Source organism: Myotis brandtii, unplaced genomic scaffold (genome assembly GCF_000412655.1).
Source record: "Myotis brandtii unplaced genomic scaffold, ASM41265v1 scaffold18, whole genome shotgun sequence".
Lineage (NCBI taxonomy): Eukaryota > Metazoa > Chordata > Mammalia > Chiroptera > Vespertilionidae > Myotis > Myotis brandtii.
The window spans coordinates 8,609,665-8,636,197 of NW_005356674.1; the positions used below are offsets into that span (position 1 = coordinate 8,609,665).

Genomic DNA, 26,533 nt, shown 5'->3' on the forward strand with positions numbered 1-26,533 from the left:
ATGGCGGGGGAGGGGGGGCAGTAAGGGACAACCAGGACATCCATGAATTTCATGCACTGGGCCTCTAGTTGGTTAATAAGATTATATAGGTTTCAAGAGTACAATTCTAAGATACATCATCTTCATATTTCATTGTGTTCCCACCACCCAAAGGCAAATCATCTTCGTCACCATATATTTGGCTCCCTTTTCCCTTTACTATCGCCTCGCCCCCTTCCCTCTGGTAACCACCATACTGTTGTCTGTGCCTATGAGTTTCAGTTTTATATCCCACATATGAGTGAAATCTTATGGTTCTAAGCTTTTTTGCATCCACATTGTCGTAAATGACAGTATTTGATCTTTTCTTATGGCTGAGTAAGGTTCTGTTATGTACACGTATCACATCTATGACAATGGTCTTGTGGTTTCATAGTTACCGCTGACCGCCTACACAGCCCTTCTACCATCCCAGTGCTTATTTTAGAGGCCCTTGATCTCTTGTTTCTCATATTTACAGTTATCATAGGGCATATTGTTTTTAGTCATATGAAGAATTGCTCATTTGTATTTGGCTTAAAACATTTGCATAAGATTTTACTTTTGATAAGTAATTGCTGTTCTGCTTGCATAACTTTAATCTTGCAATGACAAAATGAAGATATGGGTTACCAAAGTGCTGTAGGAGAGGATTATTTTAGAAGCATTTCATACTTCTAAACACTAATTTATATTCTTACTAGATTAACCGTCATTTAAACAAGTAAAAATAAAGAGGTCTGCTGTTAAAAAGTGTGTCCGGTTTGGACAGATTCAGACTCTGGACTATGCAGTTGATTTTTTTGGAGATAGAAATGTGTGTGCTGATGTTGTTACTGAGAAGAGGGAGTGAGGCAGGAGAGGAAGGTAAAGGAGAGATCTCCAGCCCAGGCAGGCTAGGACCTTCCCTGCTGGCAGACAGCCCAAAGGGACAGACTGCAGGGAGGACAGAGGGGACCACCAGGCGGTGGGCAGTTGGGGAAGCCTCTGTAGCTTTACCTCTTAAGAAGAGAATGAGAATATGGCAGTACAGAGGGTCAGAGGGCACAAGGGAAATCTTAATAAGAGAACCATATTCCCAGGAATAGGCAAGATCCAGTGAAGAGGAAGACATAAAACAGTGGTTCTCAACCTTCTGGCCCTTTAAATATAGTTCCTCATGTTGTGACCCAACCATAAAATTATTTTCGTTGCTACTTCATAACTGTAATGTTGCTACTGTTATGAATCATAATGTAAATATCTGATATGCAGGATGGTCTTGGGCGACCCCTGTGAAAGGGTTGTTTGACCACCAAAGGGGTCGTGACCCACAGGTTGAGAACCGCTGCATTAAAAGATGAGCTGGCATGAAGGATGGAGAAAGCAAGGAGGCAGGCATCAAGTACAGTCATGACCTTAGCACAGTGATGGCGAACCTTTTGAGCTCGGCGTGTCAGCATTTTGAAAAACCCTAACTTAACTCTGGTGCTGTGTCACATATAGAAATTTTTTGATATTTGCAACCATAGTAAAACAAAGACTTATATTTTTGATATTTATTTTATATATTTAAATGCCATTTAACAAAGAAAAATCAACCAAAAAAATGAGTTCACGTGTCACCTCTGACACGCGTGTCATAGGTTCACCATCACTGTCTTTCCAAGGACGAGAGGAGTGCTTTCCTTTGAGAAGGTGGACAAGGAAGTACTTGCTGCCCTAGAATACAGCCTCAGGCTGAGGAGGTAACCGAGGGAACTAGAACAGGACAAGAGTGTGGGAAGGGGCCCTTGTTCAGCCAGAGGTCAGTGGTGCCAGTAAAGGGACTAGTTAGATGGGACGAGGGTGATGCGCCGGGGTGAGTGGGTCTGGGCCGACGCATGAGTGAGACAGATGAGTAGTAAGTGGCATGGCTATGCGAGAGTGAGTGTGCACAAATTAACGAGCACAGTCGAATACACTCCCACACTCACTCTACACCCAGCAATGCCTGTTCTTCCAAGGAATAGCAAAGCAGGTGACTAGTAAGGAGCGTGTGCAGGGCAGCCCATCAGGAAGCTGCAGCGGGAGAAGCATCAGAAAAGTTCTTTTTTTCAAAAGTTTATGTAAGATTAGCCAGATTCTCTCAGGAGAAATGTCTTTTCCACTTTCTAGTTCCCTCTTTCTTTCTTTCTCTCTCTCTCTCTCTCTCTCTCTCTCTCTCTCTCTCTCCCTCTCTCTCTCTCTGACTCACAATGGGGGGCTGGGATTTGACCAGTGATGTGAGTCACACTGCAGACCACCCCCAACAGCCCAGAACTCGGTGGCACCAGGTACCTCAGTGGGTAAAGGCAGGGGTACAGGAGCTGTCCCAGGGCCAGGTTAAGAAGTAATGAGACCCTGAGAGACTGCCTGTGTCCTGCCAGTAGGGAGTTTAAAAATAGCAAAGTTCTCATCCTTCAATGTGGGAGTTTAATAGGTGACACTTGAAAAGAAAGCTAAACAATATAAGCGTGTTACTTAGAAATGTAAACTAAAGAAGGAAACACAATTCAGCCAAAGGGGTTGAATGTAACTGCTCCTGGAGATGGGGAACGAGGACAATTATTTGGCTCTTTAAACGATGTGCATGCAGAATTCTGATAAAAATTAAATGAGTAAATTTATAAAAGGATGGAAGGAATTAGGAAACAGAAGCTGCCACAGGAATCCCTAAGGATGTCCCAGAGAAGACCTGGGCCGTACTCACAGGGCTAGGGGACAGTGTTGGGTGTTAGGTGAGGTTACTGCCCAGGACCCCTGCTGGGCTCGCCAGGTTTGTGGGCAGGCTTGGTGCCCAGAGGGATGTCTATGTGCCGGAGTGGGCGAGAGCCTGGTTCCTCGTCTGGCCAGAGAATTGGTTCTCATTCTTCCACAAATGACGGAGGGAAGGTCAAGGTCAAATGAAAGAAAACCCAGCTTCAACCTCCCCCGACCCACTTAAATAGAAGCTTCTTTTTAGAAGTTCTAAGGCAGTCAGTCTCATGCGTGGCAGGGTTGCATCATTATGGAGGAAAGTGGGATATAAGGCAACTTTCCAATAATGAAAGCTTTCATTACCCTCCATTTTAATCAGTTTAATGAGAACTTTTCTATAATGGATTCCATACATCCCTGCTTTCTTAAATTTGCTTTGCCAAAACTAATTTGAGTTTTCAATGACTCTGGGTCATTTTGAGGGGCATCTATTATTATTATTATTATTATTATTATTATTATGTGGCTATTTCCCCGAGAGCCTTTACATTTTGGGATACCCTTAACCTGCACAGCCTATGAATGGCCTCGCTCTGTCTGTTCAGATTCCATTCCCAGGGTTAATAGTTAAATTTCATTTCATTCAAATTTCACTGCCTACTGCTAATTGGTACTGCATTTCTGACTGTCTGTTGTACTCCATTGGTTTTTTTCCTTGTAATTTACTGCTTCTAGTCTGCGGAGCAGTTGGCATCTCCCCTGTGACCAGGCTTGATGGATTTATTTTACCTAAAAGCAGATGAGAGCCTGACGCACTCCCCTCTGGGGAGAAGCAGCAGGCTGTTGGGCAGACCTACGTGACTGGGATTTGATTGCTCAGAGACCTTTTTTATTTTGCAAACTCCTTGGATCTCAGTGCGTTTTTAGGAGCGGGGGTTACCAGATAAGCAACCTGTCACCATCTATCACTTGGTTTGCTCACATCATTATCTTGCCCGACAGAGTAAACATAAATCATCCGGAAGATTTGTTCTGAGAGCACTTCACAAGTGTTCTGTTTGAAAATGTTTACAAAAGGAGACCTGGGAGCCTATAACTTTTGTTTTCATTTATGTCGGGATGTTTCTCAGCTCCATTTTACAGACTGAGGAGGTTCTTCCCATGTTCTTGTGCCTTCTGTACCGTTCATGTCGTGCTGTATGATACTAGGTTAGTCATTTGACTCCTCTCTTGCCTGATTTTCCTCCTTCCAAGTGACATGGGATTGTGATTCCCTGCTGGGCCCCATCGGCTCTAAAATACAGTGATCTGAGATTGATGGTCTAATTTTGAAATGGCTTCATCAGTTACTTAAAAAGATTGCCAGCTTAAAGAAGTGAGCCCATACAGCGGCACGGGATACATAAATTATAGCCCAGGGACATGAGTTTCAAGAAGGAAAGTTAATGCCTGACTTTGAAGGTGAAGAGTGACCACTGAAATAGAGCGTCGGCCTGCGGACTGAAGGGTCCCGGGTTCGATTCCGGTCAAGGGCATGTACCTTGGTTGCGGGCACATCCCCAGTAGGAGGTGGGCAGGAGGCAGCTGATCGATGTTTCTCTCTCATCGATGTTTCTTACTCTCTATCCCTCTCCCTTCCTCTCTGTAAAAAACCAATAAAATATTAAAAAAAAAAAGAGTGACCACTGAAGGCGAGACATAAGGACCAAGTTGGGTGCCCGTAACTCCTTTGGAGCCCTCGGCGTCTCCCTGTTCTTAAGGAATGGGTGCCAAACCACCACATCCTCTCCTAGGTGCTCTAATTAGCACACAGTTAGTGAAGCCATGGGCAGCCAAGAAGCGGGGAGGTCTTCAGGGGCTGGCCAGCATGTCTTCCCCCTTGGATTCTCCCAAAGGAACTTTCATCGCTAATAAGAGAGGTTAGAGGGAATGGTCACAAAGGTGATAACTAGGCCAACTCAGGGCAAAACTTCAAAATAAGCAAAGGGTTTTAGAAACCCACGCTGTCTCCCCACACCCCCACCACCTTCTGTGCCCATCACCCATCCTACTTCAAGATTCCCCAGTCAGCTGTCATACTAATAGTATTTCTCCTTATGGAATGCAATTTCTTTGTATCACCCCAATATGGAATCTTCGGGGGTCTGGCTCAGGAATATGCATTTGAATGAGCACATTCAGGCTGTGAGAACCTCTATAGAGGGTGGAGCACAGCAGGCCCTCTCCTGGTTCATGCTCATCTGGGAGCCTCTTTACCTTCAAAGGGAACAAGTAACTGTTCAGACTCAGACGTGCACTTGCTGAGCAATTGATTGGTAGTGGGGCCACTAAAGAGTTAGGGACAGGCTTGGGAACTCACTGATTGACTCGTCTCTCTTCTTTACCCTCCCTATTCAAATACTTCTCCCAGAAATGGGACGTGGATGCCTGAAATTTTAGAATAGGAAGAAGTTGATTATGAAGGTCTGATTTAGGTGTGGTGAGTATGAGATCACAGGAGGATGGTGTCTTAGTCCATGCTAGCTGCTATAACAAAATACTATAGACTGGATAGCTTATAAACAACAAATTTATTTCTCACAAGTCTGGAGGCTGGGAAGTCCAAGATCATGGTGCCAGGAGATTTATGTTGTGGCTTGTGAGGGTCCACTTCCTAGTTCATAGACGGCACCATCTCACTGTGTCCTCCTTGGTGGAAGGTGCTAGGGAGCTCTCTGGGCTCCCTTCACAAGAACACTAAGCCCATTCATGAGGGCACCACCCTCTTGACCTAAGCACTCTCCCAAAGCCCCACCTCCTGATACCATCACATTCAGCATTAGGATTGTAACATATGAATTGGAGGGGGTGGGGGAGGCACACAAACATTCAGAACATAGCAGGTAGTCAAACGGAAATAGCTAATAAGTTGTTGAGGCAACTATAATGAAGCCTGGGATGGATTCAGGCCTATAGATAGAGATAGAATTGGTGTCGTCCAAATGAAGACTCACTTGATTAGAAGCCTGGGATGGATTCAGGCCTATAGATATAGAATTGGTGTCGTCCAAATGAAGACTCACTTGATTGGATGAGTTCTCCAAGGAGGAAAGGGCTGGGGAAATATAGAAAATCCTGGGATATGATTATGAGTCTACTAGAAGCCCAGTGCAAGAATTCGTGCATGGGCGGGGCTGGCTGGGGGGGAGGGACGATGGGAGGTTGGCCAGCTGGCCTGCCCCCAATTGGGGCAGATTAGGGCCAGGCCAACCCCAGGGGAGGGGCCAGAGGAGCTTAGTCAGCCCAGGGAGGGATCTCGGGAGGTTGGCTGGCCGCTGACTGCAGGAGGTTAGCTGTGGGAATGCACTGACCACCAGAGGGCAGCTCCTGCATTGAGCGTCTGTCCCCTGGTAGTCAGTGCGCGCCATAGCAAACAGTCGTTCCGGTTGTTTGGTTGTAACGGTTGCTTAGGCTTTTATATATATAGATAATTCAGAACTGGAGGTTCAGCATCGAAGCTTAGAAGCATCCCTGGCACACCTGATCCCCTAACTGTTCTACTTTGTCTTTTTCTAGAGCAGTCGTTACCTTGTAACCTGCCCTATAGTTGACCTACATCTGTTGCTTATCAAGCGTCTACTTCCAAATAGAATGTCAGCTCCTTAAGGGCAGGAATCTCGGTTTATTCATAACATGTCTCACATGCCGAGAAAGCTAGCGTGGCACAAAGCTAGCACTCAGTAAATATAGTTTGAATTGAATTGAACATTGAATGCTGCACTTATTTGTTCATTCATTCATTCACCAGACATTTATTAGGTCCTTACTCTCAGTCTGACGGAAGCCGGGGACTTCACTTCCCTGCCCTCGGGGGGCTCCAGGTGGAGGTGGGAGGTGCATGTGGGAGACCCTCAGGGTGCCACAGGGTGCCATCCAGTCGTGACCCACGCTAGTAGCAGCTGTGATAAAGAACAGCAATGAGACCGGCGGTGCGGGCAAGGGAACAGCACAAACCCAGAAGCTTTAACATGACATTGAGACAGTAGCTGTGGTGTATTAGTCTTCATGAAAAGAATTTTGGTGGCAGAACTGTCACAAGCAAAGTCTCAAAAAAATGAAAAACTGTGAAAATTGTTAACAATACATACCAGAAAGGGCTAATATCCCCAACGTGTAAGAAACTCCAAAAATCAGTAAGCTAAAGGCCAACAGCCCCAGTGTTTGTTTTCTTTGCAAAGAATAGGAACACAGTTCATGATAAGAAAATTCAAAAGACTCTAAACAAAATGAAAAGATGTTCAGCCTCATTTTAAAAGATGCAAACCTGTCCCAGGCATAGGAAATAAATACAATTATGAACAAAAAGCCTCAATTGCTGCCTTCATGAAGCTGAAATCTAGTTGCGGGAGATAAAAAAAAAAAATACAAGAAAGTGTATCAGACAGCGATGAGTGTTTTGAAAACAGTGAGGCAGATAAGGGGATAGAGTGCCAGAATGGGCCTCTTAAATGAAGTGCTCCACAAAGACCTCCGTGAACCAGTGACATTTGTGCCGAGATGTGATCAGAGGTGGAGAGCAAGCTTTTCAAACATCTGGAAAGGGATTGTCCCAGGAAGAGGGGCCACCAAGGCGAGGCCTTGAGGAGAGAGAGCTTGGTGTGCAGGAGGAACCAGCAGGCCAGTGAGGCTGCGGTGCTATGAGGAGGGGAGGGCCAGGTGGCTGGGGAGACCAGATCCTGGTGAGGATGCTGGCCCTGTGCTCAGGAAGATGAGAGGTCATTCTGAGGGTATGAGCAGAGGAGTGGCTGCGCCAGCATGGGGCGGGGGATCAGGGCAGGTGCAGATGCTGGAAGACCCTGCAGGAGTCTTGTACAGCACCCCCACCCCACCCCGAAAATGACTGTAGCTTGGGTGGTTGATCAGAAGTTGAGTAAATGAGGTATTTCAAGGAGATGCCTTTTTTCAGTCTTTTTTCATGCATCAGTTTCAAACATTTGATTCAAGGATCCCAAAGCTCCAGCACACATAGGTCATGATGGATTGGTGAGAATAGGGGAGAAACTAAAACTGGCACATGTTGGGGGATATAATTTGGGTTCACACCCAGGGAAGGCCATATGGCAGTAAATTTCAGAATTGCACATGATAGACACTTTGAAACGGCAATTCCATTTTTCAGAGTTTATGCAGATATGATCATGTACTTGGGGAAAGACATGTACAGGATTCCCTGTAACACTTAGAACAACCTAAATGTTCAGTAGGAGGGCCTTGTTCAATACATCATGATAGATGCATAGAATGGACCATTATGCTACCATAAAAGAAGAATGAAATACAGGGTGGGGCAAAAGTAGGTTTACAGTTGTTCATATGGAAAATAATACAATAATCCTATATAATAAAAGGCTAATATGCAAATTAACTGAACGGTGGAATGACCAGCCATATGATGCACACTGACCACCAGGGGGCAGACGCTCAAAGCAGGAGCTGCCCCCTGGTGGTCAGTGTGCTCCCGAAGGGGGAGTGTCACTCAGCCAGAAGCCGGGCTCACGGCTGATGAGCGCAGCTGCAGTGGCGGGAGCCTCTCCCTCCTTCGCAGCAGTTAGACATCCCCCAATGGGTCCTGGACTGTAAGAGGGTGCAGGCGGACAAAGGGATTCTCCTGAATACACGAATTTTGGGCACTGGGCCTCTAGTTAATAAACAATAATACAAGAATAAGCTCTGTTTCACATACGCACAATTACAAACCTATTTTGGCCCCACCCTGTATACATATTCACCTACACACAACATATATACAGATATATGGCAGATCTTAAGTATATATCTAAGTAAAAAATGCATAAATATGTACATGTATATCTTATTTGTGCGTATACATAAGATACAGTTTTAAAAGGCAAGGCAAACAGTGTGTGCTCTTTACTAGTTTTTGGTGTAAGAGGTGAGAGAACGGAGACCTGTATGCTTGCTTGTCAGTGCCTCCCTCTCTGGAAGGATACGTAAGAAGGAATAATGGTTGCCAGACCGGAGGGGAGCAAGGAGACGGAGAGATAGGGAAGAGAAAGATAATTCTCTGTATACCCGTTTCTACTTTTCAAAGTATTGAGCCACATGATTATACTGTCTTCGTAAAGTAAGAAGAGGTGTAAAAAGAAAGGGAGATGAGGAACAGTGAGGTCATGAGAGTCCTGGTGATGGTGGCCATGCCCAACTGGCAGAGGAAGAATCGATTTAATGTGTAACTGGGGTGAAGAAGCCTTTTTATTTCTCAAGTGAAATGAAGTGAGGAGGGTCCTGCAAAACACTCCTCCTGTGTGATCAGGTGAGTCACGTGGCCATGTGTTTGGAATGGTGGTGTGGTGATTAGATACCACAAAAGACTACAAGTCATGCAACTCGATCTTACCTAGACTTACCCAGGTGGAACCTGCTGGCAGAGCAAGTAGAACCTTCTCCATATAACCCATTCACAACTATACTGCTGTGGCTGTGGCGTCTCAGGGAGCGTGCCATCCATCTGGGTTTCGTGGATACATTTAAGAGACCTGGTTTATCTCTTCCACCTCATGTGGAACGGGACTTAACAGCTCAGAATCCTTCTTAAAATAGTTTGGTTTTTGTTAATGCCAAGATTGTTTGGGAAGAAGGCCAAGAAAAAGAGACTACCAACTGGAACTATATGAAAACTAATTAGGCATTTCCATGTTCCATGGGATTATGGTATAAACACCCACGTTTCCGCGGCACCCCAAACTTCAACCGCTGGCATTCTGGGGCAATGGATAAGTTACAGAGGATGAATACTTTAACAAGGACTTATGTAAATTAGTTGGAAAAATGTTGAGATACCCATATTTTGTTTTCAAGATACTTGGATGTTGTGCCAGGAGACACATGCAGACCATGTTATATTGCGGTACTTTTGATAACTGTTGATAAACTGACCTCTTGAATGAGGTCCCAAATAGACCTGTGTTATATTCCATTTTCCAGGAACTAGCTCACTACACCTAATTTGGGACATTTGAAATAAATTAAAATTTTAAATATATATTATGAGTATATTTAAAAATTATACTTCTAAAAATTTTTAGCCATATGCTGCGTGGTATATTTTAGGTTCATATCATTTATATTGGTAGAGAAAATCCCAACCAGAATGTTTGAAAGGTCATCTGCTTTATGTTTGGCAAGAATAAATGGCATCCGTTTCAATTGAAGAGGAAATGATGCCATGATTCTGACTAAAACCCCCTTCCCTTCAAAGCAAAAGCCTCTTTCATATCTTAGTATTATATAGGTCATATATTTTTTAATTTGTTTATTGTTGACAGTATTACAGATGTCTCCCATTTTCCCCCCTTTACCGCCCTCAACACAGCCCTCACCCCACCCAGGCCTTCACCACACTATGCATAGGAGTTCTTTGGTTAATCTCTTCCCGTCCTCCTCACCCCTCCCCTCTGAGATCTGTCAGTCTGTTCCATGCATCTATGCCTCTTGACCTATTTTGTTTGTCAGTTTATCTTTTTCATTAGATTCCACATATAAGAGAGATCATGTGATACTTGTCTTTTTCTGATCGGCTTATTTTGCTTAGCATAATAATCTACAGGTCCATCCACGCTGTCCAAAGGGTAAGAGGTTCTTCTTTTTTATATCTGTACTAGAGGTCCAATGCATGAAATTCGTGCAAGGGTAGACCTTCCTTCCCCCAGCTGCAGACACCGTCTTCCCTCCGGCTGCTGGCACCCGGCACCTAGGCTTCCCCGGGCTGCCTGCAGCCGGCCCCAGCCCCACCCACACCAGCCTTGGCCTGATGCTACCTGCATCTGCTGCCACCCCCTCTCCTTGCCCCCCAGTTGATCGCCCCGCCGGCCAGTGGCCTGGGCCTCCCTCTGTGGGGTGATCGTGGGGCAATGGGGAGGGGGGAGCTGACCAATTGCATCGCACCCGCCTTGGCTGGCCTGGTCACAGTGCGTGTCATAGCGTGGTCGTCTGGATGGTCGTTCTGCTGTTTGGCCATTTGGTCCATTTGCATAGTACACATGTATTATTATAAATTATTATATATAGCATTCCATTGTGTAAATGTACCATAACTTTTTTATCCACTCATCTGATGGGCACTCAGAAGTGGGATAGCTGGGTCAAATCGCAATTCCATTTTTAATTTTTTGAGGAAACTCCATACTGTTTTGCATAGTAGCTGCACCAGCACTTGTTTTTGTTGATTTACTGATGGTAGCCATTCTGGCAGGTGTGAAGTGATACTTCATTGTAGTTTTTAAAAATATATATTTTTATTGATTTCAGAGAGGAAGGGAGAAGGAGAGAGAGATAGAAGTATCATTGATGAGAGAGAATCATTGATCAGCTGCCTCCTACATGCCCCACAGTAGGGATCTAGCCTCCATACAGGCATGGACCCTGACTGGGAATGGAACCATGACCTCCTGGTTCATAGGTCAATGCTCAACCACTGAACCATGCTGGCCAGGCCCTCATTATACTTTTTTGTTATTGTTTTAAAATCTTTATTATTGAGAATATTGCAGATGTCCCCTCCCCCCCTCCCCCATTGTCTACCTGTACCTAGTTCCCACCCCACCCCATGCCTCACCACCCTACTGTCTATATACGTAAGATCTTTGAGTCCCCCAAAGCCACCCAGTGCTGGGAGTCCAGGTAAATTCATGCGCCAGCCCTTTAAGTGGAACACTGGGGTTTCCAGCACACAATCCCTGCTAGTTTTTACTGCCTGAAATTACGGGGACTTCTCTCCCCAGCTCTGGAACCCTGGGCTGGGGGTCTGGTGTGGGGCTGAGATCCCTTGCTCCTCCAGGCGGCCTCTGCAGAAACGATCTCCCTCCCAATTAAAAAATGGCACAGATGGGTGTCAGACCAGCCTGTTCCATGCCTTCCCGCTCCTACCAGTCTCAGTGTGCTTTCTGCTCTGCTTCTCTAGTTGTAGGATTTCCATTCAGTCAGCTTTCAGGCTGAATGATGGTTGTTCTGTATTTTGGTTGTAATTTTGATGTGGTTGTGGGAGGTGGTGAGTACAGGCGTTTACCTAAGCCACCATCTTGGTTCTCCTCCACCTCATTGTGGTTTTAATTTGCATCTCTCTGATGATCAGCGACTTTGAGCATTTTTTCATATGTATCTTGGCCATCTGTATGTCTTCTTTGGAGAAGTGTCCATTCAGGTCTTTTGCCCATTTTTAAATTGGATTGTTTGTCTTCCTTTGAGTTCTTTATATATTTTGGAAATTAACCCTTTATCAGATGTTTCATTGGCAAATATGTTCTCCCATGCAGTGGGCTCACTTCTCATTTTGATGATGGTTTCTTTTGCTGTACAGAAGCTTTTTAATTTGATGTAGTCCCATTTGTTTATTTTTTCCTTGTTTCTTTTGCCCTATGAGATGTATCAGTGAGATGTCTGAGAGTTTACTGCATATATTTTATTCAAGGATTTTTATTGTTTTGTGACTTCAGCTTAATTATTTTACCGATATTGAGTTTATTCTTGTGTATGGTGTAAGTTGTCTGGCTTCATATTTTTGCATGTACCTGTCCAATTTTCTCAACACCAATTATTGAAGAGATTTTTTTTTTACTCCATTGTATTCTCTAACCTCCTTCGTCAAATATTAATTACCATAATGGCACGAGTCGATTTCCAGGGTCTCTGTTATTTTCCATTTATATAAATGCCTGTTCTTGTGCTAGTAATAGGTTTAGGGTTAGGATAAGATATGGTTGTTTGGTTTTCATCTAAGTTTATCTGTGATGGGAAGCAGGAAATTAGATGAGAAGTGGAAATTTCTCTTCACTACATTCCATTTTATGCAGTTGTACTAACATTCTTAATTATATCATCTTAGAAAATTTACACTCATTTATTAATTTTTATAAAACATGTTACTTGTATCAGCATTACATTTCATTGTTTTGTTGTTAAGCTTTAAGCCTCTCCAAGAAAAACCTTTAAAATATTTAAGTTATAAAGTATTTTAAAACAATAATTGAAAAATTATGTGAAACCAACACCTACCAGTATGAAAAAAAATCTGTTTAGATTTTTGAGAGAAGACATGGAAAGAAACAATGACTTTCTAAAATATACTTCTTTACATAAAAATGAAATAATATACTTTTGTGAAATTTAACATTATAACTAAACCAAAAGATTAAATGATTGGTGCAGTCCCCACCATGGACCCATTGCCAAGCCTTGTTCGTTGGTCCCATGGCTTGTGTCTTCCATTCCCTGTAGACCAGACTGAGCTAAACTCGTGTGGAAATCACATGAGTATGGGTTTTCCACTTGTCCTTTCCCTGCTGTTTGATGGTTTGCTGTCTATCTTCTTAGTTCTCAAGTTCATTACCACAAAGGAATGTAAGCAGATTTTCTTCTTGGCTAACATTCCAGAAGGAAAATAACCCACAGCTTTTCACTAGGAACAGAGACTTGGAGTCATGGGGTCATTGCAGGGTTTGGGCACAGAGCAGGAAAGGCTCAAAGAGAACCCTTCTGGCAGAAGAGCAGCCTCAGCCAGGCCCAGCCAGGTCTGTGTGTGAGATATGACCATTCTCTGCTTTTTGGACATCACTCACCCCAAGCTTTAGGCCATGTTCCTATGTGCATCGTTGGATCTGGATATACACTCACTACCTTCAACTTTAATGCCCTTAACCACATTGTATATTTTGACTGTTAAATAATATGGCACATCACAGTTATATAACATGTCACACTTTTCAAAAGACTGCTTACCTAATTAGTATTTATTTTCAAATGAAGTTTACTAAAACCTAACAAAGATTTTCATTTCTTTGGCCAGAATTAACTGTTACCTCATGTCTTACTTTGATGCAATGATTTAGTAGAATCAAGGACTCCTGCTTCCCTGCCCTACCCCTATCTCTTAATATTGGTATTTGACCCAAAATGTTACGTTTCACCATTAAAAATCATGGGCAAGGCCATGCTTTATTTGAGGCTCTTATAATGCCATTTAGTTCAAATCAGATTAGATTGGGCCATTAACTAATAGAAAAATACAAGTATTTATGTTAAACAACTAACTTTAAGGTAATGTAACAACTACACATGGCTCTAAGATATACACATTTATGATGAAGATCCTGAACATATACAGGGAAATGGAACTTGTTTCTGAAAAAAGAAAGCAACCCCACTTATTCCCTCCTTATTACTGTCCTGGTTTCTATTTCTGAACCTGAAGATTGTTTTCACAGTGGGGATTCTTGTCACTAAGCAGCAGCAACTCAGTCAGGAACCTACCTCCCTCTCGTTTGGCACCAGTGCCCGGCCATAGCTCTCTGTAAGTCCCTAGGCAGTGTCGGGCCATGCAAGCTCACAGCCATGTTCTGTAACAACATTTAATCTTTTTTGGCTCAAATCTGTAATTTTTAAACTTTTAAATAATTGATTTTTGTAGATGGTCATCACAAAAGAAATTTTCATTAAAGTTCTCATTATTTTCAAGAGTGTAGATTTTTCTTACCTATAATTCATCAATGAAACTAGTGCCTTGGCGTGAGAAAGCCCCCTATTTCAGCCCCTAAAGCAGAGGTGGGGAACATCTGGCCCACAAGCTGTACAAGGCCCACACAATCATTGGGCCTGGCCCTGCCAGGGCATTAGGGGTGAGTTAATTAAATGTTTGACCAAATGTAATAGGCTAATGTTTAATTTTGTATGGCCCGAAAATGATGTTATAAATATCCAAATGACCCTTGTCTTCCTTGTTACATAATTTCCAATATAATTGCTTACACTTTTATAACAGGTGCAAGGGCAATCTACTGCACCTTAGGAGTATTTACTATCTTCTCATGTTCTATCTAGTCATTTAAGTGAAAACACATTAAACTTGTCTGATTTATTATTTTCAGTGTATTTTTTGAGAGTAGGTAATATAACCCTAAATTACCAGTTGTTTGTAATTTATTCTGTAACCTTTTACATTATAGTATATAGTTTGTTCATGCCTGCTAGATCTCCCATATACTAGGTGTACCGGTTAATAATGCGGATTTTTTTCAATAGATGGAGTTACACATATGTTGATATATATGCGATTTGATATGTATGCTATTTTGTTGTATTGCTCCTTCAAATTACCACTTGTTCCGATCAATGGCACACGGTACCAGTTAAAAATGCGAATTGACCCTTTACAGGTTAAAAATGTGGATTTTGTAATCAAAGAAAACACAATAATTTCAAGAGAAACATCAAAAGTGCTTTATTCAAAGTAATGTCCTGCACATGGTGTGTGATCAATGAATGTTATTGCCTGACCAATTAGTGTTATTACTTCATGAATCAATAATTCCTTTCATTATCCAAAATGATGCAACCTTTTGTATTTCAATATTATGGAGATTGACTACTAATTACAGAAATTGAGATCTATTCTGAAAAATCCACATATAAAGAAGTTCTTGGGTAATGATTCCGTTTCACCTCTCCAAGTAAATATTCCTGGTTATTCACACTAGAGTCCTTTTTAATGAACACGAAACATAGAAAACATAGAAAGAAATCTTATATAAGATAAAATAATTTGGAAATAAATATTTGTACACGTGAGCTGGGCCAGTCACCTAAAAAGGAAGAGCCTTGACTTTCTTGCCCCCCTTTCTGTCCTTCCCTTTTTTAGGATAGACAGTTGCTATTTCATAATTCTAAGGTTTCTGAAATGCTCCTGTACCTGTGGCCCTCTGACACCTACTGGGCTTGCTCTGCATCTTCATCATGACTTCCTATCTCAGTCCCATCTCCCCATCCTCCTGTTCTGGTTTTCCTCAGAGTGCTGGGGGAGAGGCAGAGAAACCGCCTTTTAAACAGTACCTCCAGGGACTCTTGTACACTGAGGCTTGAGATCCCCTCTCTGGGAAGCCTGCCCCCCAGGATCCTCTTACAGTTCCCTCCCCCAAATCCTTTGCTGAGTTACCTTTCCTCCAAGCTCTCTCAAGCAATAGAGGCCTTCAAATTCTCTGGATTACTGGAGCAACCTCCTAACTGCCTGCCTCCCCCACTTCTGGCTGTCCATCTGCAGTCAGATCCACACGCGCTCCCTGTCCACCCAGTGCTCCCCCAAGAGCTGACCAACGTTCCATCCTGGTCCCCACAGTGGGAGCTCCAGATTCCTTCACCTTCCACCAGTTCCTAACCCACCACCTCAAACTGAAATTATAGAACCAGGAGTTTTAGAGCAAAAACAACTTGGTTTCTTTGTGGGGGGTATGGGACGGTGGTAACTTAGTCTTAAAGTTTTTACTTATCTGATTTTCACCATCTGCTCTTTAGACAGTATGGTAAGACTCACAGAAGGAGAAGAGAGATACTTTTAAGATTCTTAGTGAATCTTAAAGGACTTTTTCATTGGGTTCATGTTTCTTTGCTGAAAATAATTTGGGAAAAAGGGAGAAAGTTAACATCTACCCCAGACAAGTCCTTTATACTCACTGTTGATGTAAAGAACCAAAAAGACCCCTGTGATGTTGGAATAGGTTTCCTGGTAATTTAATATCAAGGGAATAATGCAGTTTGCATCTTAGATATATAATTAGATTTTCTTGTTATATAGGGACTGACCCAGTTCAAATGCATAATCTCATTCTTCCCCTTCTGTATTCCCTTAGAACTGGGTCCAATAGCCCTTAGTGTACTTCCTCACAGCATAATTAGCTGATGCACATAACTACAGCATACACTCCTATTAAGGGCAGGGACTCTCAGAAATAATGCATGGTAGTTGGAAAATCTTGGGGTACTGGGCTCAGGCAAACCAATATTCCAGTCCTTCTTCACCATTTCCTTGGGAGGGTTCTGTGCCCCTCTCCAAATCCTCTGCAGTGTATGTAAAGCACCCCGTGAGCTGCCTCTTGCTCCCCTGCATTGTGTGCCCTGAGTCCTTGTCCTCGGCTTGGCATAGGACAGGGGAGGCGAGAGGGAGCAATCATGCTGCATAGGCCACGGTGAGAATCCTTTATTCCCATAAAAATAAAATCAGCATATGCTTCATATCAGCAGGTGAGCAACATGTTTGCACTGATCAGTCTATAAGTTAATAATATAAAAATATTTTTTAAAGAAACACATCTGTTGTGCAGCATAATGAAATCAATGACAATGGTCACTTTAAAAATTGGGGGTTTTTATATTTTTAACAACTTTTCCAGTTTTCAATTCATCACCTTTTTTGCCCCATTTTTAAAGAACTTTATTAATAAAACATTTTGCACTTCCCTATGACTTTTATTGGACTGCAGATATTTTAGACTCCCACATGTGAGCTGGGAAAGAGGGTAGTTGATAAGAAAAAGGGGAATCTCTAGTCTCACTTCCTAATAAACATGTAAAATATGAGCTTTTTAAAACAGCTACACTTATTTCTTTAAATGCTTTCCCATTTCTTCCTTATCAGTATCGTTTTCACCATCTTGACTGTTTTCCCCCTTGAGTCCTCGTTCCTTCTCAAAGCAGCCTGTCTTGTTACTGCCTCTGGCCTGTGTTCTTCTGAACTTTCCGAAAGCTGCTTTCTTTAAATCTGGGATAGATGGTCAAAGCCAGTGCTGCCTCCATCCACTCTTCCATGCTTGTATTATCTGTAGGTTTTTCCTTGTTGGAATGAAGCCCAGCGAGCAGTTGGTGTCATTACCTTACGGGTGATGTTATCAGACTAAAGGGATCCATTTGCCTGTGCACATCAAAGCCCAATAAGACACCAACAGGAGCTTGCAGCAGAGTAAGGGTTTATTTTTAGGATGTGGCCCACGCCCAGAGACAAGTTCGCTAATGCTCAAAGACCTGGCTCCCATGGCTTCCCGGGGATGGCTGTACGGGGGAAATTCCTGGTCATGGTGACTAAGGGAGTTAGGGTTGTGGTCAGGGTGCAGGTCGCTACTGATTGGTCGGCGCTGGGGAAGAGGGTAGTTGATCATCTGGTCCTGATGTCAGCCGTGGCATCTCTACCTGGTTTCACTGCTTTTCTGGCCTGGAGATGAAACACAACTGAGGCTTAAGTGTTATCTCTAGTCTCTGTGGTCAGCAGACCGGAGGCTTTGTTCTAAAGATTATTTTTTGATGCCGATCAGAATCTGGTCCTGAGGGCTTAAATGCTTAAGGGAGTGATTGTGCAAGGGAGAAGGAGGCAGGTGAGTCAGGGTCCTGGGTGAACCCAGCTTGAATCAAAGGAAAGAAAGGAGAAAGGCCATGTTAAAGGAAGGAAGCTTCTACCCAGTTATAGTGCTGAACTGGTCAGCAAGGCCAACAGTCTGCCTCTAGTGGAGTGAGGCTTCCACGCAGATAACTTTGTCGTTGAAACATCCCCCGTATTGTTGTGTCACACCTTTGCGCCAGTTTTGAAATATGTAATAAAAAAGCAACATCATACCCCACGGCGGGCAGGCAGTTGTAGTGGTAACATCCCTTCCATTCCCTCCCCTGTCTCGCCCTGTGCACCTCGAAGGCCATCCAGGTGTATGTCTTCTTGTTTATACCCCCTGCACACAACCTGGTTGTGTCTCTCCTTCCTGTCGCCCAGTCATGGATTCTGTCTACCACACCTCCGTGAGATGTGTGAGACAAGTGCCTCCCGACCCCCAGAAATATAAACACAATGAGTATTAATGATTCAGGCCCTGAAACCCAGGTCTTGCTGAAGTCCAAAATTAAATCTTAATTTACTCCCACTCCCCAGCACATTGGGGTCTCAGCGTTAGGGCCTCACCTGGCCATTTTTTAAGAAGTACAGCACATGCCAGGGAGGCTCCCACATGTAACCTGGGAAAAAATTGTGTGTGTGTGTGGTTTAATGCTCTAGCAAAACACCTGGGTTTTAAAACAAGATTGCCACCTATCCATGGTTATTTTGTTTGCTTGTTTTTTGTCTGTTTGTTTTGCAGTGTGTTAAGCACATCCCGTGAAAGTCAGAACTAGATATAGGGCGTAGTCACGTGAGGAAAAAGCAAAGCCGAGGTACAGAACAGTGCACATAGCATGCTACGTTTGTACAAGAAAGGAGCATTATGAATATTTGTACACACGTGCTTATATTTTCGAAGAGAAACAATATAAAAAAATAATAAAAACTAATAAATCTGTATAGGGGGAGGGAGGGGTCAGGGTAGTAGAGATCAGGATGGGAGCAAAACTTATCTGAATACACCTTGGTATATAATTTGACTTTGGAATCAAGTTTTGAGATAATTATAACACAGATTACATCCAGAAAAAACACACAAAATGAAAAAAGAAAAAGAAACAAGTGAATCTAGTTGTACTTGGTTAGTGACATAACCAAATAGAGAAAAGAATTATTCTGACTGATCTTAGAATACAATATTTTTACCAAACATTCTCAGTAAGATACATTCCAAGGCCAAAATAAATAGTTTAAATTAGATTCATCAATTACTAGTAATAGTAATGTTGAGGTGGTTAGGAATTAAGACCTTCCCCATAACAGATAAGAAATAAGCATAAATTTAAATATATATATATAGTATGTGAAAACCCTGTATACTTAAATTTGAATTGGAAGTTTAGCAAGATCTTACTCTTCCCTTTAATAAAAGATAGATGTGGCCTTTAAATATTCCCCCCTGACAGAATCCAGAGAAATGCTTGCTTCCAAGTGTGAGGTGGGGAATGGACTTGGTTGTCTAACCGCGGTCGCCAACCGGTGGTCCGAGGACCACTGGTGGCCCGTGAGGGCCGAAAGGTTGGTGACCACTGGTCTAGAACATCTTGTGCAAGAAAACAAGGAACATATCAAAGGCTAATTGGTCATTTCAAAAGGACATAGAAACCTGTCTGAAGGATTCCCATTGGCCAGAGATGGGATAATTTATTGCAATTTAATATGCAAAAAGTCAGTGAATCCTAATTTTATTAGACCAGTAAAAGGGCCATCATACCGGTCCCGCCTTATTGCGGTGTCACTGCATGGGGAGCCTCTCAGAGACTATTTCGAATGACAGTAAGGAATATTAATCGGATTACATGAATTCTATGGAGTCATGATATAAATGTCCAGTTAGAGTTTATGGTCTTTCACCCCATCCCCTTCCTTTTACAACAGACTTGGTGTCTGATCTCAGATTGACTCTCCTGTGACAGGAAATACATTTTGCATTCATTTCATCCCCAGTTGCTGACACTGTGTCCTCAACAGAGCTGAAATCTGCCTGTGAGATTCCCAAAACCTGGGTTCTCGTCCCAGCTCTTCCTCCTGCTCCCTCCACAGGCATCAAGCTCTGTGCCAGCCGAGCCAGTTTCCTCGCCTCTGAAACGAGGAGAATGAACCCGTGTGTCCTGTTCGCCCTTCAAAACCATGTGGAACGACCACAGATTTCTCACATACCTTCCGACTTGCTGATGCCCTGAATTCTGAGTGTTTCCCCCATTATTACATTCTTAAATAGGCATGTTCACAAAATTCCACCGGACGTTGGAATTATATAGCAATACCTAGTAAAAGAGATATTGCTGGCTCATTAACACAGACTGGAGGGAGAAGTAATCTACTTTGTCTTTTTGTCTCTTTCAGCCATGGAATTCCATGAACACCTGCACAGCATAGGCACCAGGGAAGGTCTGAAGGAGCGAAAACTCCAAAAAGCTGTGGAGAGCTTCACCTGGAATATCACCATCTTAAAGGTACCTACCGGGTTGTTGCTGGTGCTAGTGGTTTTGCAGACTTCTTCAGCGTGTTTCTTTCTGTCAGGACATTTCGTGTACATGGAAGCTATCCATGCTCACAGGGATCCAGTACCCTCTGCCCTCCGAGAGTCTGCAGGCACCATGGCTGGGTGGCGCAGCTCAGAGGGAGAATGTGGGGACTTTAACGGTTGGTTGGCACATTGTGGATTCTGGTAGAAAGTGAAAGGACCTTGCATTTCATCCTTGAAGCATTGTGAACTTCATGAATGCCAGGTGCTGTGTGTGAAATAGGAAATATTGATTACAGAGGAGTGATTGGGACTTTAAAGATTCTAGTGACTCGAATTTCATTTAACACTTTCAGTAACAATGACAGCCTTCCTATTAATATGATCCCAGAAAAACATAGGAGACAATTGTGTAGGGCATAATCAGAAGAAATATGTAAAGGAATTGCTATTGGAAAGAAATTTTCCTTCGAGGGAAAAGCCATCTTCTGTCCTTCATTCCCTCCCCTCCTCTCCTCTCTCCTTTCCTTCCTTCCTTCCTTCCTTCCTTCCTTCCTTCCTTCCTTCCTTCCATCCTTCCATCCCCTTTCTCTTTCTCCCTCTCTCCCTCCTTTCCTCTCTCTTCCCTCCTTCCATCTAGCTCAGCCTGTCCATTTTTTTTTAAAAAGCACTTTTATTTTTTATTATAAAAGTAATAAAAATTTTTTAGAAAATGTCAAAATATCATAACCAAAGGTAAAGTTCTACTGTCCAGAGACAATGCCATTGGCCTAGGCTGTACTCTCTCCCAGTATTTTTCTCTAATAATATATAATATGACATGATTTTTATAATAATGCTTTGTATGTACCTTGAAACTTTTTTTGAGTTTTATCTCAATGTGGTCTTCACTTTTCTTCATCTGAATTTTTAGGAACTTAATAATAATACAGAAAACATTATTTCACTCTGGATCTTGGACAGCAAAATGTAAAATTCACCTGCCAAACTTTCTGCTCAGTTGGGTTCAAAACAAAAGGCATTCTCACGCTACCTCTCTTAATCCCCCCCCCCCCCCCCCCCCCAGGTAAAGGATCCAGCCCTGCAGCTGATGACAGTTTTCCGAGTTGATTTAACAAGTTTCCCTTCCAAAGCAGCCAACTTGGGTTTTCTCACATTTAACCCCTACTCGTTTTTATAATTAAAATCATTTTCTTCTTCAAACACTCCCCTTCCTACACATGTACTTTTTTAAATCTCTAGGTCTTCTGCTTAGTGTTTAACTCTGATTGCTTGCGGTTCCGTAACAGCAGAGATAAGAATGTACAATGAAAAGGAATTTGGCTTTACTACTTGCCAACTCACTCCCACCAGAGGTGGGGGTTACACTACAAATTTCCTGTAAATCTCAGGAAAAAATAGCACAGTAGTTCATAGCCTTGTGATAGGAATAAATGCTCACTGGGCTTTTTATTGGAGGTAAAAATAGACTTAGGGAACCAACTTCCATCTGTCAGCTCTCCTTGCCACTCCTTTGTGGTCCAGGCCCCAGCAATCTGGGCGTCATCCTGAGCCTATTCAACCTGCAGACGCCCAGCCCCACCCCAGACCCGCCAATCAGAAGCTCTGTTTTTACAAGATTCCAGGGCATTCCTATGTACATCAAAGTTTGAGAAGCACCAAAAACGGAGCCTGGCTCACATGCTAATGAAAACCAGGTGACATAAAGGATTGTATGGGCTTTAGAAATAAGTACTTGAACCAAATAGCTACCCTGAGGTAACAGATTTTCTTTTGACTTGTCTACATAGGAAATGTCCAACCTATAGAGATTTTTTGTAAGAGTTTATTTGAGCCAAACTGATGACACTGCAAGCAAGATCTCAGATGCAGTGGAGAATGACAGTTTGCAGTTTTGTTTTTAGCTTTTATGCCTTTAGAGTTAAAGAGGGAAAGTAAGGAAGATTAAATGAAGGTGGGAGAAAACCAGGTCCAGGATAGTTAAATTATGTACTCCCTTGAGGGTTGTTACAGACCCCCTCCCAGGGGTCTGTAAAAGAAGATTGCTTCTGGCATTTCAAGGGTGTGTTAACCAAGAACAATGGACAGGGCTTGCTTAAACCTTTTAGGAAGGAAGTTATAGGACTGGGGTGTAACTACCCACCATGCCTTTCCTGGTTAGGAATTTATGATCATATCACTCCCACCCCCATGATGTTACGTTAGGTCACTGAACTCATACCCCTTTAAAAAAAAACCACAACTTCATTGTTGAGAGTATTACAGATGTCTCCCTTTTTCCCCCACATTGTCCCCCTCCACCCGGTTCCTGCCCCACCCCAGGCCTTCACCACCCTACTGTCTGTGTCCATAGGTAAGACCTTTGGTTAATCTCTTCCCGCCCTCCCTCCCCTTCCCACTGAGATTCGTCATTTGGCACCCCCATGATGCAAATGTTGGTGTGCTTGAAGTTGTCCCAGAAGCTCCAGGATAGTTAACAAATTATGTACTCCCTTGAGGGTGGAGCACATAATTTCTTACTATTTTTGGAGTCTTTTTTTCTTTTGGCTCTTCTGATTGGAATATGAGGAAGCAAAAAACACCCAAGTTGTTGATTTGATTCTCAGAATCCTCTACTGTTGAATTCCTATAAATTGTCCTTTATTTCAGTTAGTGTATGCTTAATTTCTGACTGACCCTTTTTCATGTCTTTGACATTCTCACTAAGATCCTTGAAAGTCTCATGAAGATCCTTTGAACTCTGTATCCAGTAGTTTGCTTGCTTCCATTTTTTTCATTTGGGACATGTTTCTTTGTCTCCACATTTTGGCCGCTTCCCTGTGTTTGTTTCTATGTATTGGGTAGAGCTGCTATGTCTCCTGGCATTGGCAGAGTGGCCTTGTGTAGCAGGTGGTTCTGTAAGGCCTAGTGGCTCAGCCTCCCCAGTCACCTGAGCTGGGCACTCTAGGTACGACCCTGTGTGGGCTGTGTGCACAGTCTTGTAGTTGAGCCTTGACTGCTATTGGCATCTCTGGGAGGAGTTGATGTCCAGGCCAATGGGCTGTGAGGACCAGCTGGGACTAGAATGGGAGAGCTGCTGTGCAGGATGCGAGGCTCAGCTGTGAAGCAAGGCAGGCTGGTGCTAGTGCCTTTTCTGGGCCTTTTATTGATAGGTTTGGAGCATGCTGTCACCAGCTGCAGCTTGAGGGATTTTACCAGTCTGAAGCCTGAGCCAGGACAGGCCTTTCATATGGAAAAGCTGCTGCAAACAGGTTGGGTGGGGCTGCAAATTGGATGGGGTGGGACCTCAGGGAATCACTAGGGTGGAGCAAACAGTGTGGGCCAGGCTGATGGAGACCTGGATATGGCTGCCAGTCAGCCCTGCGACGGGAGGTCCCAGCACAGGAACAGTGACTTCTGTGAGCACCCGTCTGGGAGAAAGCGACCCCGAGTTCCTGCCCCAATGCCAGACAATCCAGTTCCTCCCTGTATGTGACTGGGTCCCCTGGTGCTGGAGCTCGGAAGAAGCTGTTCCGTGTAGGTTTGTGCTCGGCCCTTTAAGAGGGACACCTGGGTCTCCAGCAGCCTCCTTGTCACTCAACCACAGTCTCTGCCGGTTTTTACAGCCTGTAGTTACGGGGACTTCTCTTCCCAGCTCTGGAACCTCGGCTGGTATGGGGCTGGGGTCCCTCGCTCCTCCCGGGTAGCCTCTGCAGAGATGATCTCCCTCCTGATTAAAAAAAAAACACAAAACAACCAGCACGTGGGTGCCGGACCAGCCCCCTCCCAGTCTCGGCGTGCTTTCTTTACTTCTTAAGTTGTAGGACTTCATGCAGCCAGCTCTCCCGCAGTTCTGGATGATGGTTCTGTATTTTAGTTGTAATTTTGATGTGGTTGTGGGAAGCGGCAAGTATTGGTGTTTACCTACACCACCATCTTCAGATCTCCCCATACCCGCTTTTGTCCACAGACTTATGTCCAGGAGCGAGAATTAACACCCCAGACTTTTTTTCACAAGGAAAGAAATGTACAGGATAGTTTTCAAATTTCCAGGATAATATTTGCTGTGGATGGTGCCGAGCAATGGAGGAGAATTGGCGAGATCTGTGTGTCATTTCCGTGCAATAGAAGGGCTTCCTGTGTGTTTCCCAGGCTTACACTTTCTTTAGCAGAATCAGTGCTCCTGGACTCGTATGCAAGTTTGGATGTGAGTTGAGCTGCTAACCTCTTCCTGGCAGGAGCTCCTCTCATGGCTTGTTCTTCGCGGTGAACGGGGAGGTGGCAGCCCTCAGAGCTCCGCGTGCTGTGCAGTTGGCAGCGGGTGGGCACAGACGCTCAGGGAAGGTTTCAGAGGACACTGGATATGGAGAGAGAAGGAGGAGGCCCTGCTGAGCAAGCTTGAAGCCATGTATAGGAATTACCTGGGGTCCTTAAAAATTCAGCCTCCGGGCCTGCGGACTGAAGGGTCCTGGGTTCGATTCCGGTCAAGGGCATGTACCTTTGTTGTGGACACATCCCCAATAGGGAGTGTGTAGGAGGCAGCTGATCAATGTTTCTCTCTCATCGATGTTTCTCTCTATCCCTCTCCCTTCCTCTCTGTAAAAAATCAATGAAATATACATATATATTTTAAAAATGCAGCCTCCAGAGACCCTCTCAGACCTCCTGGTCCTGCATCAGACTCTCCAGGGCGGGACATAGGAATCTTTAACAACTTCCCCTGGGGATCCTGAAGCATCCTAAAAAATACCAAGTATTAAGTCTCTAGAGTCAAATCAAGTGTCTTTCCTGTGTGTCACCGCTCCAGTGGGAACAGTAAAGGATGCAGGGTGGCCAGTTATCCTGGGAGGTGGATTTCCAGTGTGAAAGCTGGGACAGGCCTGGGTACCCCGGGACAGCGGGTCGCCCTGAGACGAGGCACCTGCCACAAACTGCTTTCATCTAAGGATGCCATCCCAGTTCTTATGAATCTTTACTTGCTTTGTTTAGTTTTGCAATTTTAAGAATTGCTTTAAAATACGGAAATGAACAAAGAAGAAATGTCATGCATGATCACCAGCCAGAATGACCCGCTGTTAACATCTCGGCATACTTACTCCCAGTCATTTTTTTCTTTGAAGAGCAGTCATTCATTTATGTCTTCATTAGAAAGAAATTGTTTTTAATGTTAGAAAAGATGAAAGTTTTAAAATGACCTCAGCTCTTCCCTCTAAGAAATAACGAGTATTAAATGTAGGTGACCTCACTCCAGGACACTTTTTGTTGTGCATGTGGGTGGATGGGTAGAGGGAGGGAGGGATGGGGAGTCATGTTATTGATTCCGAGTCATAATTTTTTCATATTTTTGGCATCTTTGAAATTGGTATGTATCCATAGTCCATGGCATCTTTGCATTGTATCCTAGTTAAATTGGCGGTGATTTTTCTTTCTTAGCAGTCTATAAAAATAATGGTAGGTCTCATAAGCACTGAGTCTCGGATATTATAAAATAAGGTACACCAGTAAATAGAATCCTACCTTAATTGCTCTTTTTAAATTTATATAACAGAAGAAAAGTAAACCGTAGAGAAGCTAAATGAATTGCTGAACAATGTCTACTGTAAGGGGTATTTATTTCTTCTAAATCTCTCTGAGGTTAAGAAAAAAGATGAAAAATGTTAATAGGAGTTGTCTTGTTGGTTTTTTTAAAGCTACACATTTCAGTTCTAAGCTCTGCTGGTTGACCATCTGCTCTGAAAGATGAGAATATGAGTATTCTCAAGTATATCTAGGTAGGGAGCTGGGATATTGCTATTTTTACGTTGTCCCATTTGATCCCAAGACTAATTCCCATGTTGCTTGGTGCCTGGCTTCTTTCACTTGGCATCATGCTTCTGAGATTCATCCCACCCTCTGTCCCGTCATCGCTCCCACTCCATCCCTCACTTGGCTTCTCTCCAGTTTGGTTGGATGTTAGAATTTGCAGGATTTTTATGAATTGCCAGTATGACTTCTGTGAGTTTTTAGAAGTTGCTTACATCTTGGTATATCCTTTTCTTTGTTTGGTTGCTGTTTGTGGTTTTGTGTTTGTTATTGGTTTGCTAATTTTACTCTTGTTGCTCATTTCATCAGGAATGTGGGAAGTACGTTCTGGA

General features: G+C 43.4%; 1 protein-coding gene across 3 annotated transcripts in view; it reads left to right on the plus strand.

Annotated features, from left to right (window-relative positions):
• The window catches only part of PLCL2 (phospholipase C-like 2), a 175,062-nt gene that overhangs the window by 130,494 nt on the left and 18,035 nt on the right, over window positions 1–26,533 (plus strand). For all 3 annotated transcript variants that reach the window (XM_005863631.2, XM_014537562.1, XM_014537561.1), the window contains exon 5: window positions 20,300–20,409. In XM_005863631.2, the coding sequence (XP_005863693.1) occupies window positions 20,300–20,409 (110 nt within the window). The remainder of the gene's footprint in view (window positions 1–20,299; window positions 20,410–26,533) is intronic.